Source organism: Lipotes vexillifer, unplaced genomic scaffold (assembly GCF_000442215.2).
Source record: "Lipotes vexillifer unplaced genomic scaffold, Lipotes_vexillifer_v1.1 scaffold2225, whole genome shotgun sequence".
Classification (NCBI taxonomy): Eukaryota; Metazoa; Chordata; class Mammalia; order Artiodactyla; family Lipotidae; genus Lipotes; species Lipotes vexillifer.
In genome coordinates, this window is record NW_006798684.1 from 981103 (window position 1) to 993533 (window position 12431).

The window sequence follows — 12431 nt, forward strand, 5'->3', positions numbered from 1 at the left end:
TTCCCTTTCTGGGTGTGGCTCAGGGTCGGGTTCCTTTAGTCGGGAGGAGTATGTTCACCACAGAGGGGCTGTGCATGCTGGTAAAGATGTCATTTCTCTCCTTGCCTGAGGCCTGTGTTCTGACAGTCCTCTCCATAGTCGCAGCAGACAGAGAAGGGCCTACCTGTGGCATGCTTGTGCATTTTCCCCAGGGGTGTAACTTTGTATATGTCTCAACTGAGCCTGACGTGTCACAAAACATTGAGCATATTTCTGATACTTAATGGTTGGTTCTGGCGCTAAACAGATCTGTTTCTTACAGCTCCTTCATCTGTTCCAGCTCCAAAGACAACAGACCCTCCCTCTGCCCTCCCATCCGTGGGCTCCCTGCCCAGCACCACCTCCTGCACTCCGCTTCTGCCCTCTGTACCCCAGCACACTGCCGCTCTGCCCTCCTTGTCCCAGCCTGGTGACCTGTCCAGCAGCCCCCTCTCTCAGCTTAGCAGGTATGTGGAAAATACGGGCCCAGAGTCCGAGGCACACGGGGGTGAAGTCCTGGAGCCCTTCTACATGGCTGTTCCCATGAGCAGAACCCACTGTTGCTCCCTACATGACGTCCTGGCCTTTTGCAGTAAGGCCGCAGCGTAGGTGGCTGGGTAGGGTCTCACAGGCACCGAGTGTGAAAGCCTTGCTGGCCTGTAATGCCCCTGGTGTCACAGAGCCCTGGGTCCCCTGGGAATCAGGTGGGTCCAAGGGGTCACTGCTACTCTTCTTCAGCCCTCAGGAGGGTACCCCGAACCTGTCTCTCCTCCGCATTCTGGGCCCCGTTGCTGTGATGTGGGGTGAGGGTGCTGGGGGTTTTCTGAGCAGGTCACTGCCTCGCACTTGTCGTGGTGTCAGAGGTCAAGTTATCAGAACAGGGTGCAGGAGAATGGGATTTGTCTGGTCCTTACCCTGTCTTCTGAGTAGACTTCTCCTCTTTCCTCCTGTAGCCAGGAACAAAAGCGTTTGGTTTGAGTTCCGCATTTGATGGGAATTCAAGCTCTGTCTCTGGCATGTGGGGTTGAACATAGGAACTTTCTTCCCTCACACACAAATTTAATGGGGTCTCTGGGGCTGGCTGTGTTCTTAGTGCAATCCTGTTCTTAGCATTTACAGTCTGCAGAGCAAATGGTTAGAGTTGTCTGAGCTGGCTCTGTAGCTTTCCTAGGGCAGGATGTCCCAGATCCTCATGGTGAGTGACCCTTTAGATCATTTCTAACCACAGAACACCTGGACTGGGTTCCAAGGCCACACAGAAGGAAGGATGTGAAGGGATGGGCAAGCTCGTGTGCAGCCCTCCTAGATGCGTGGGTCCCTCAGGTGGAGTGCTGGGGGGTGCACACGCGGGGCTCTGCCTTGTCTTCCAGCTCTCTCTCCGGCCACCAGAGCAGCCTCTCCTCTGCGCACACGGTGCTCTCCACCAGCACGTCACACACGGTAAGTTTTCCTTGCTCCCTCGCCCAGCACCCTGCTTAGCCAGCTTGGAGCTTAGTCATGTGCAGGTGGGGCTTTAGTTTGTGGATTTTAAATATCTGAAATACTCTAATAGCTTGGCTGTAACGTCTCCATCTAGGTACATGGTTTGAACAGGTGATTTCCTAGGCAACATGGAGGACATCTTGCTTCCTAAGTCCATGTCTCTGTGGAAGAATTGGTTCTCCATACCTGATAGATGATTGGCAGGGCTGTCAGGTGGTGAATTTGTTCCCAAGAACTCAGAGCTCCCTGTTCATGATAGGAGACCTTTCTACCTGGCAGGGTTGGTTTCATTTGCTGGGGCTTCTTATGTTGAGGTCTTTGCAAGTTTTTTAGAGGAAAGTAGACTCGTTGCTAACTTCCGCGTGGGCTCTACTAAAAGTCAAGTTTAATCAAGAGCAGTGTTCCTGGGGAATGCTCTGTTACTTTGTGAAGCCCACTGTAGGGAGAGTGCTTGAAAGGACAGGGAGAGCTCGTGTGTCTCTGAGACTGACGGCCCAGTCAGTGTAACTGCATTCCAGGTTGCTGGTGGTCGTGGAGACTTCAATCTTGCCGTCTCAGGACATCTTCCCCAGCTCAGAGGCAGAGGCTTTGGGAAGGTTGCTGTTGAAGAAGGAAGTGTGGGTGTGGAGAGGCAAGAGTGGAAGCACAAGTGGGCGAGTGTCCTGGTGCGCTGAAGAGTGACCTAGATGGTGGTTGCTGAGGTGCGGCTTCTGAGCTGTGGAGCTGGGAGCGTGGTCTTGGGTAGGACTCGGTCTAGACCAAGCGGGCTGAGGGCTGGCAGCTGGGCTGTGCAAGGAGGCAGGGCAGCGGGTGGGTGTTGTGCTAGCAGCCGGGGAGGCTGGAACGTGGAAGGAAAGGTGCCTGGAGAGAGCACAGTGTCCCTCTCCTGGGAGACAGCAGGCTTCCACAAGGTGGAAGTAGATGGTTCCTCAAGTAGGGAAGGAAGTTTTAGGTGCAGATGAACGGGAGAGTTGGGAAACTGGGGGAAATTTGTTTCCTCTGAAGAAGAAGTCGAATCTTTCGCTGTAGAATGAAGCAATGGAAAAGATTCAGGTCCTGTCCTTTATCAGGACCTGGCTAACATCGTGGCTTTCATACTCTAGCTTTCCAAGTGAAATCAGTTTACACATAATTCTTTGTTTTAAAACACATAGATCACTGTCTTCATAGCAGAGATTGGTGTGAATATCTCTGCCCTTGGAGTAAGTTGCCCACCAGCCAGTGCCTCCTGTTTGGCCAGTGGGAGCCCTGAGATGTCCCCTTTGTGAGCCCTGCAGAGCTGGCCTCCTGTTCCGGGTACTGTGTGTTGGAGACCAGAGCTCTTGCTCTCATGGGTTAGCTGCAGTCTGTGTCTTAGCAGGAAACCCCAAATCTTACAATCCCAATGGCCACAGCCAGAATCACCTAGTACAATTGCTAATGTCGTCACAGATTCAATAACGAAAGACATAAAAAGATATATACTGAAAACTTTTGTCTCTTTTCTACTTGGTTGTACCCCTTTTCCTACTATTTTCTTGATCCTCTAGCTTGTATTTTATAAACCCATAAAATGCATATAGTAGTTTTCCTTCTGCCCTTTTTCTTTTCCTGTAATATAAATGGGAGTATTCTTTACATAGTGTCCTTTATCTTTTTCCCTCACTTAACAGTGTATCTTCAGGAGGTTTCTTTGTTGAATCAGAGTTCTTTGTTCTTTTTTCACAGCTCTGCTGCATTACATTATTTAATCAGGCCTCCTCTGATGGAACGTTAGGGCCATTTTCAGTCTTGATACCTTGGAAATACTGTGGGTTCAGTTATAGACCACCACCGTGGGAATATTGTGGGAAAGTGAGTCATATATCTTTTGATTTCTTAGTGCATATAAGTTTCATTTACACTATACTGTAGTCTGTTAAGGTGTGCAATAACATGTCTACAAAAACAACATACATATCTTAATTAAAAAATACATTATTAGCTAAAAATGCTAGCCATCACTTGAGCCTTGAGCAAGTTGTAATCTTCTTGCATTTGTAACATCAGAGGTCACTGATCATTACAGCAGATATAATAATGAAAAGACTTGAAATATTGTGAGAATTACCAAAATGTGACGCAGAGAGAGGAAGTGAGCCAATGCTGTTGGAAAAATGGTGCTGATAGACTTTCTTGACCCAGGGTTGCCTCAGACCCTCATTTTGTAAGAAACGCAGTATCTGAGAAGCACAAGAACATGAGATGTGCCTGTACAAACAACGGTGGATAACCTGCACGTTTCACGTGTGCAGCTGTGTCTAGAGGGTAAACCCTGGGAATTGCTAGGCATTTGTCATTTTATACAAATTGCTCTGCATAGTGATTTTAACCCACTTAGATCTTACTGGCAAAGAATGAAATGTCCTCCTTCCCCACGTCCTCCTGAAATGATGTTACCAAATATTTGTATTTTTCCAATGTGTTAATAGAAAAATGACCTGTCAGTATAGTGTTTAATCGAAAGAGCTTGAACATCTATTTTATATATTGGAAAGCCATTAATTTCTTTTTGGGTGAGCTGTTTACATTTTTCATTTTCCTGTCAGGACTGTGGTCTTTATTTCTATAGTTGGGAGACTTAGTAGGTAGCCCTTTGTGATGGGAAGTGCAAATATTTTTCCTAGGTTTGTCATTTTATGAATTGATTTTTGAGTAGTCGGATATATCATAGTCTGTCAGAGCCAGGTCTTTCCTACCTTGTCTGTAAAGGAAATCTAGTGTTTTCTCCTGCCCTTCGTGTTCTGTGGAAGGTTTGGTGCAGCTGTGCTTTTCTGGGCCCATCTGAGGGGCTGAGTGGCAGCCCCGTCGGATGGTTCGAGCGAGCCAGCAACTTGTCTTCCTCACAGGTTTGAGAGGTGAGGGGGCAGATACAGGAACGCCGCCAGGGTCCACTGAAGGCAGGAGGCTTGCTGGATGACTCTGGAGTTCCCGTGGATTCCCCGTACTCCCCAGTCTGGGAATGTTCTTTTTTTTTTTTTTTCTTTTTTTAATCCTGTGGTTGAAAGGTTGTGCGGCCAGTGCCACCATCACAGTGCGGTGGTCAGAGCCGTTCCTGATCCTGTGGCGGGTGCCCTTGGCTCCACGCAGGGGGCCGTGGCATGGGTGTTGGGCAGTCCTGGCCCTACCCTGGGCTCTCATCTTCCTGGTTCTGTCTGTCCATCTAGGCGGAAGGGGCAGGAGTCCCGAGGAGCCCCAGAAGACCATAATTTCAGCAGTCTTCACTTGCTGAGCCGATTCTGGATACTAGTGCTCGGGTGGGCAGGGTGGCCCGTGGGGCTGAGACCCGCACGGCGCCGTCTGTGCCGTGGAAAGCAGAACACGCGGTGGCCCCCTTTCTCCTGGTCCTTCGCTTCTTCAGCTTCCCCTCCAGGAGTTTCCCGGCTTCTTTGTTGTGCACAAGTTCTGATTTGGAGGCTGTTCTCAGTCTTACAGAGCCTTTTCCTCCCTCTTTGACCCTTGCTTTGCCCAGCCAGGTGTATCTCTTCCACCCACCCCTCAGCCCTTGAAGCCCTTCCTGATGCCTTGTTTACTAGCAGCTGGGCAGGACCCTTGGAACTCAGGCTCTTCACAGCTTTCTGCTAGGCTTTGCCCTTCTTTCCTCGGTGGCTCTTGTCGGGCAGGCATAGGGCCGGGCCGTGCCCTGCTTGGTAGTCTCTGGTGACCTACAAAGTGTCACCAGATCCTGGAGCAAAGGCCTCTCTTGGCCACCTGTGACTTCAGGTCAGAGGAGCCAGGAAGGCTCTGACTTAGGTTGGGCTGCTTGTGGCCGCAGGCTCGACTCTCCTGAGGCTCCTTGCTTTTCTGAGGTTGGTTTTCACCTCTTATTGAGATGCTCTGTGCTCGTCTGTGTCTGTGCTTTGTTTCACTTACCAAAGCCTGAGCAACTTTAATGATTTTTTAGGAGGGTTTTTTGGTCGTAAATCTCCATTTTAATGGTCTTGATAGCTCAGCTGATGAGTTGTGTCCCAATGGCCTAATATGGCTGCAGTGTGAGAGGCCACGGTGAGCACACTGGTCCATCTGAGACTACGGGCACACAGGCCAGGCCGGTTCTTGTGCACTCTTGTGCTTTGCCCCCAGATCCATGTGTCCTGGCTTTTGTCTTGCCAGCATGCCGGCGTGGAGAGCACCCCTTCCCTCCAGTCCTCAGCCACCTTCTCAACGGCAGCAACCTGTGCCTCGAGTGCCGCGTCCTCAGGGCTCAGCCTGCCAAGCAGCATGAACACGGTCAACAGCCTCTGCCTGGGCGGTACCGCTGTGAGTGCCCCCAGCAGCAGTGCCAGGGCCACGCCCTTGGTGACCTCAGGTGTGTGCCCCCCGGGGCCTTTCCAGCTCCCCCGCCCCTCGAAGGTGCTGTTCCGCTTCCCAGGAGGAGGCCGAGGGGGGCAGGCCTGGGGGGGTCCACGAGTGTCGGAAGCTCATAGTCTCCCTCCGGCTGTGCCGCCACTTGCTTGTCATCTTTGTTCCACTCACCTCTTGAGGCCGGATCTTCCAGAGCTAATGTAGGGGCCAGGTTCTGGGTGATTCTGAAATCAGTGTCTGGGGGCATGCTCCCCTGGGCAGATCCTTGGCAGCCTTTGTGCTCGTAGCTCCCCATTCTTTTCTGTCCTCGCTCATCCCTGGATCTGAGATGACGGAGCAGCTCTCGTGGGCTCTTCTGCTCTTGCTGTGACTGCCTGGCAGCCAGACCCGGGCAGTCTGTGTGGGCCCAGCAGACTGTGGTTTGGTAGCGACTGCTCGCCCGCCTTTGGCCCAGCTGTGCCTCTCCTGGTGCTGCCTGGCCTGCTTTGTTCTGAGGGGCAGGCGGTTCCTGCTGCTCGGGCCCTCTTGGCGCAGTGCGGCCTTCAGGAGAGGGTGGCGGTGTTTTGTGCCGCAGGGCGCGTAACACAGCCTGGATGTGGTGGCACGTGCTCTGTCTCCCCCGCCCCCTAGCATGGCTTCCGTTTCTCTCGGCTGCTGCCCTCCCCTCTTGCCCGTGGCCTCGTCTGGGACAGCACCGTGACAGTGGGCTCGACACCCGCCATGCCCACAGTACCTGAGGAATCTCGCCCTTGTGGTGGCCCCTTCACTCCATTTGAGTTTGCCTTCACAGGCAAAGCGCCCCCCAGCCTGCCCCAGGGGGCGCCTCCCCTGCTGCACAGCCAGTACCTCGTGGGCCCCGGAGGACTGCTTCCTGCCTACCCGGTGAGCGCACGTGGGGCTCTGGGCCGGCCCCTGGCAGGACCTGGGGGCCTTGGGTTGCTGCTGCTCCTTCCCTGAGCCCACCTCTGCCGCTCGGATCCCGGGCGTTTCTCCAGCTAGACTCCGTCAAGGCAGGGCATCTAACAGCCATTTTGGTCCTCACACAGGTTTATGGCTATGACGAGCTCCAGATGCTGCAGTCACGGCTGCCGATGGTGAGTGGAATTTGGGCTGGTGGCTGGGGGGATTCACACTCTGAGTCTCGCGCATCTCACCCATGCGGCCGTGACTGCTACCCTCTCTGGCCTTCAGGACACTTGGCCTGAGGACTTCCCTCAGCACCACAGCTGAGAAAGCTGCTTCCATTTGGTGGTTGTGCCTGCTGCACCTACAGCCTGGGCACTGGAGCGTCCTGTGCTCGTGCCTGGGGATCTTGAAGATCATTGGGACCTGGGGCCCCAGTAGGCAGTGTCCCTACCAAACGTGGGTCCTTCTCTTCCCTCAAGTTCCACCCCTCCCCCCACCAAAACAAACAAACAGGATGTGGCGCTGCTTATGTGCCCCTAGACTTTTTATTAAAAATGTCCTCTCCGAAGTACTATCTAGTGTTTTTGGCTTCTGAAGTGGCCATTGGTGATGCTGCTCATGATGGCAGCTTTGTTCTTCAGAGTGAGTGGCTGGAGCCAGCAGTCTTCAAGGGCCCTTCTGGGTTTAGCCTGCCATCCCGTGTATAAGAACGCTGGCCCCAGGATCTCTCTGGTTGCTGCAGTCTCACTCTGAGGGCAGCATTGCCTCTTTATTCTGGCCCTTGCTACCAGGATGAAGCACTGGGCCTTCTCTGGGATGGCCACGAGAGCAGGACTGCAGTGCGGAAGAGGTACAGGACGAGGCACGCTCCCTGCCCGGACAGCCTGCAGGCTCCTGTACCGCCACCCACTTCTTGGTCTGGCGTTTCCCAGACTCCTGATCATTTGCAGCAGACCAGGGCATCTGTCACATTGTCTGGGAGTAAATAGCTATTTGGACCCCAATGTGAACTCTCCTGGGTATGGTCTTCCTTTTCCCCAAGTGAAGGTGAGGTGTCCTTCCTCAGACTTCTCTCCACTGGTGTTAGCCCCTCTTGGGCTGGCCAGAGAGCTCAGGGAGCTGCAGGCACCACCTCTACCTCCCAGGCCCCAGTGGCTGAAGCTCGTGTCTCTCAGAAGACCCTTTCATCTGCTTGGAATGTTTCCATAGGTTGGTAGCTGGGCAGCTCTTCCCCAGTGTGCAAACCAGCAGCCAATCACACTACTGCTCAAGGGGCCTGCGGGACTCTCCAGCTGCTGCCCATGTCCCTGGAGGGCCCAGAAAGGATATTGAGGACACGATGACAGATTTCTAGAGTGGAAAACAGAACTTAGGGTTTCTGGGGATGCCTTAAGCCCTAGGGCTTTGCAGAGAAACCAGAAGTGGCCCTAGTCCCCCTGACACTCAGGAAACCTTGCAGCCAGGAGCCCCAGGGCATCAGAGATGGAATGCAGGAGGTGGTCCTGAATGAGTCTGAAGGTGGTGCCTGGTTGGGCCCCTAGGAATGACTCTGGGATTCTAGTCCTGGGAATCATCCTGGGCTGCTTCATATTCCTTTAATCTTTTTGTGCCTTAGAGGCAATCACCTCTGAGCCTGCCTTTTGAGATGCATTTCTTTCATTTTCCCCTTTGGTCATTTCTTAGATTCTGGTACTTTTGTGCCTCATTTCCACCTTTGGGTTTTCTTGTGTCAAAGAGCTCCCCCTCCTGGGCTTCCTCCAGGCCTGTCCCCGCTTGTGTTCTACTAACTGTGCTTTCCTAGCCCTGCCTTCTGTTGTGGTTCTGGTCTGAGGGTGCTGTGGATTTCCTGGAGGTGTCCGAGAAATGGGGCCAAAGGAGGCTGTAGGTGCCTTTCCTAGACATTGCTGCCCACAAGGAAAGCAGGAGGGCTTTCCCTCGGCTCAGAGGACCGGGGTGCAGTATGTCCAGGGCTGCCAGAGCCCTGGGTGGTGAGTGAGGGTCAGGGCAGGCCTCCCCTTCTTCATAGAGCTCCACTGTGTTTTGCCTCAGCATCCACACTTGTCCTGATTCCTGTGCAATGTCAGCGTTGCCAGGGCAGAGTGGGTGGCCTCTCCTAGCTCAGGACCTGACCCCTGTTAAACCCTTTTGGCCCCTCCTCCTCCTCAGGTTTCTCCTTGTCCTGTTAACTTTCCTAGCTGCCCTTCAGAATCCCTCTCACTGGAGAAGCCAGTAGAGTTGGTTTGGCCCGTGACATTCACCAGCATCCATCTGTGATGTAGAATGGATGTGTGTGACTGGGCCTCCGCTGGCTCTGCCCCAGGGAAGGCTGAGGGATCGGTCAATGTGTCTACATGCTGTGTGCCTGCCACACGGCACAGCTCTGACCGGCACCATTTGTTTTGAATTCTCTGTGAGTGCTGCCCTCTGGTGGTGTGCCTGTGACGTCCCTGCCGTCTGGTCGTCCGGGGGGAATGTGGCATTGCCTGGAGCACCCGTACTGCCTGCAGGTTCTGCTGTCCTGGGAGTGGGGTGAGGCTCTTGTGCTGACTGAACCTCTCTGGTCTCTCCTAGGATTACTATGGGATTCCCTTCGCTACACCCGCAGCCCTTGCTAGTCGAGATGGGAGCCTTGCTAATAATCCCTATTCAGGTTAGTCTTGTTCAGGGGGTTAGGCATGGGGGCGGAGTGGTCATCGGACTGGCCTGTGGCTCATCCCAGGAGTCTGGAAACAGACGCAGAAGGGCTGCAGAGACCTGCCAGCTTCCTGTTGTTGAGCTGGCAGCCAGGCCTGTTCCTGTTCACAGGGACCAGTCTGGCTTTTTCCTGGCTGGATAGGGGGCAGTGACTGGATTCAGTGCCCCGTTTCTCCCAGGTGATGTCACAAAGTTTGGCCGAGGAGACTCTGCATCCCCTGCACCTGCCACCACCCTGGCTCAGCCCCAGCAGAGCCAGTCCCAGGCCCACCACACAGCCCAGCAGCCCTTTCTGAACCCTGCCCTGCCACCTGGCTACAGCTACACTGGCCTCCCCTACTATACAGGCATACCCAGTGCCTTCCAGTATGGGCCCACCGTGTTTGTGAGTATTCAGGGGGGTGTTACTCCAGCTCCAGGGAGCAGAAGCAGGGAGGGAGGGACAGGTCCCCACTCAGAGTGTCACCTGGCCTTGAGGAATGAGTCCGGCTTGGGGGTGAGGTTCCTTTCCCATCTGTTTTGAGATCTAGCGTGTTGAGCTACTGAAGACACCTCCCTAGTGGTTGTGCCACCTGCTGCCTGAGGCTAAGCCGGGGTGACCTGCTCCCCCAGCTCTGTCCCCCTACTAATGCCTCTCCTGCTTGCCTGCCACCAGGTCCCCCCAGCCTCAGCCAAGCAGCACGGTGTGAGCCTCAGCAGCCCCACCACCCCTTTCCAGCAGGCCAGTGGCTATGGCCAGCACAGCTACAGTGCAGGTGAGGGGTGCTTCCGCCATGGAGAGGCACGGGAAGGACAGGCTCACCTAGCTCACACGTGCCTCTTGTCCCCTGCCGTGCTAGGTTACGATGACGTGAGCCAGGGGGCGACAGCAGGAGACTACACCAAGGGTGGCTATGGTGGATCATCGCAGGCACAGAGCAAGTCTGCAGGTTCTGGGCCTGGCAAAGGTAGGCCTTTCCAGGATTGCGGCCCAGAGCAGTCGTCTCCTCCCCTGACTCCTCCTCAGGCGAGGCTGCCGCAGAGGGCCCCTGGAGCTGGGGGAGGCTGGCGCTGGGGCCAGCTGATGTGGGAACAGCCGCTTTTCCTTCTAGGAGTGTCGGTGTCTTCGAGCGGCCCCAGCCTCCCTGACGTGACTGGGTCCGTCTACAGCAAGACTCAGGTGAGGGAGGGCCGGCACTGGCGGGAGGGCTGGCAGAGTGCCGCCAAGCGAGCCTCACTGTCGTCTCTCTGCCCTGCAGACTTTCGACAGGCAGGGATTTCACGCGGGGACCCCACCACCGTTCAGCCTGCCCTCGGCCTTGGGCTCCCCTGGGCCCCTGGGCCCTGGTTACGCGCCCTCACCGCTCGTGCACGTCCTGCCCGCCCACCAGCAGCCTCACTCACAGCTGCTGCACCACCACCTCCCGCAGGATGCTCAGGTGAGCCCGGTGGAACAGGCGGCCATCCTGCCCTGGGCTGGGGGCTCCGCTGCAGCCTTGACAGCCTTCTGTCCTCCTCCTCAGAGCGGCTCCGGTCAGCGCGGCCAGCCCAGCTCCCTGCAGCCCAAGTCGCAAGCCTCCAAACCTGCCTACGGCAACTCTCCATACTGGACAAACTGAACCCTGAAGAGCTGGGGGGCCGGGGCGGGGCATACCCCGGGCAGGAGAGCACACACGGAGCCCGGCACCCTCCCCAGAGTTTCTGAGACGTGTAGCTGTGTCAGCCGAGCCTCTGTGGGGAGCCTGCCTCCCAGACTCCCTGTTGTATGTAATGTATTTATGTATGTATTTGTAAATGTGGTAGAAGGCTTGGGGGAGGGGGGAGTAGCTGCTCCTCTCCCCACTCAAGCCCCTTCCTGCTGTAGCAGCAGCAGCCCCCTTCCCCCCTTCTGCCTTCAGGCCTTCTACAGAGCCCCCCGGTGGGCAGCGTCTGGAAGGGCTGGCTCAAGGCAGTTTGGGGACTGGGGTCAGGTACCAATGAAGAATCACGACTCATCTCGCTCCCTTGTAAACCATTCTTTGAGTTTTCGTCCCTGTGTAATTACTTTATCCCTTGCTTTTTGAGAAACTGGTCCTTTTGTCATCTGTCATGTTCCCCTCCCTCCAAACCTTGATCTGGGAATGGCAGAGATAGCCCTGCCCCCCACCCACATAGAGGTGGCACCTGTTTGTCTCCACAGAGAGCTGGGGCTTCGGCTTCTGGGCTGGTCTTGTCCCCAGAGACTTGCCTTCCTCTGGCTGACCATTTTTAAAATAATCTGAATTTGCGCTCAGAGATACTCAGCCAGTCAGCCCCCCTTTAAAAAAAAAAAAAAAAAAATCAAAGATGGAAGCATCGCTTCTGTGGTGGTCTGGCCAAAAAGGCATAACCCAATGTAGCCACGAGCAAATACCGCACAAACCTGAATCAAGGATTTTCTACAAAATGACTGACCAGAATTCTTCAAAAGTGTCAAGGTCATGAAAGACCAAGAGAGCTTGAGGAACTGTCATAGATTGGAGAGGATGAAGGAGACATATGACATCTGAACATAATGCAGGTCCTGGATTGAATCCTGGACCAGAAAAAGGACATTAGTGGGAAAACTAAGATTTGTAGATTAGCCAACAGTATTGTATCAGTGCTAATTTCCTAGTTTTGCTAATTATGCTATGGCAACATAAGATGTTAATATTAGTATAAACTGGGTGAAGTGTGACATGGGAACTCCTTGTCCCTTTTTTGTAATTTTCCTCTAAAATTGTTTTCAAAAAAGTTTAAACCTAATAGTTTCAGTAACTTTTCACTCATAACTACCTGTTATCCTTAGCTTACCAATTAAAAATTAAGCACTTGGGGCTTCCCTGGTGGCGCAGTGGTTGAGAGTCCGCCTGCCAATGCAGGGGACACGGGTTCGTGCCCCGGTCCGGGAAGATCCCACATGCCGCGGAGCGGCTGGGCCCGTGAGCCATGGCCGCTGAGCCTGCGCGTCCGGAGCCTGTGCTCCGCAACGGGAGAGGCCACAACAGTGAGAGGCCCGCGTACCGCAA

At 54.3% G+C, this 12431-nt stretch overlaps 1 protein-coding gene across 5 annotated transcripts in view; it reads left to right on the plus strand.

Annotated features, from left to right (window-relative positions):
- UBAP2 (ubiquitin associated protein 2) overlaps nt 1–11021 on the plus strand; it is an 85743-nt gene extending 74722 nt beyond the window's left edge. For 3 of the 5 annotated variants that reach the window (XM_007470783.1, XM_007470784.1, XM_007470785.1), the window contains 12 exons: nt 320–485; nt 1389–1458; nt 5632–5827; nt 6614–6705; nt 6870–6917; nt 9301–9379; nt 9603–9808; nt 10079–10178; nt 10263–10370; nt 10515–10582; nt 10662–10841; nt 10926–11021. In XM_007470783.1, coding sequence (XP_007470845.1) covers nt 320–485; nt 1389–1458; nt 5632–5827; nt 6614–6705; nt 6870–6917; nt 9301–9379; nt 9603–9808; nt 10079–10178; nt 10263–10370; nt 10515–10582; nt 10662–10841; nt 10926–11021 — 1409 coding nt within the window. Of the gene's footprint in view, nt 1–301; nt 486–1229; nt 1459–3207; nt 3334–5631; nt 5828–6613; nt 6706–6869; nt 6918–9300; nt 9380–9602; nt 9809–10078; nt 10179–10262; nt 10371–10514; nt 10583–10661; nt 10842–10925 lie in introns of all 5 variants that reach the window. The other 2 variants (XM_007470781.1, XM_007470782.1) reach the window with 2 other exon arrangements.
- The last annotated feature ends 1410 nt before the right edge of the window (nt 11022–12431 follow it).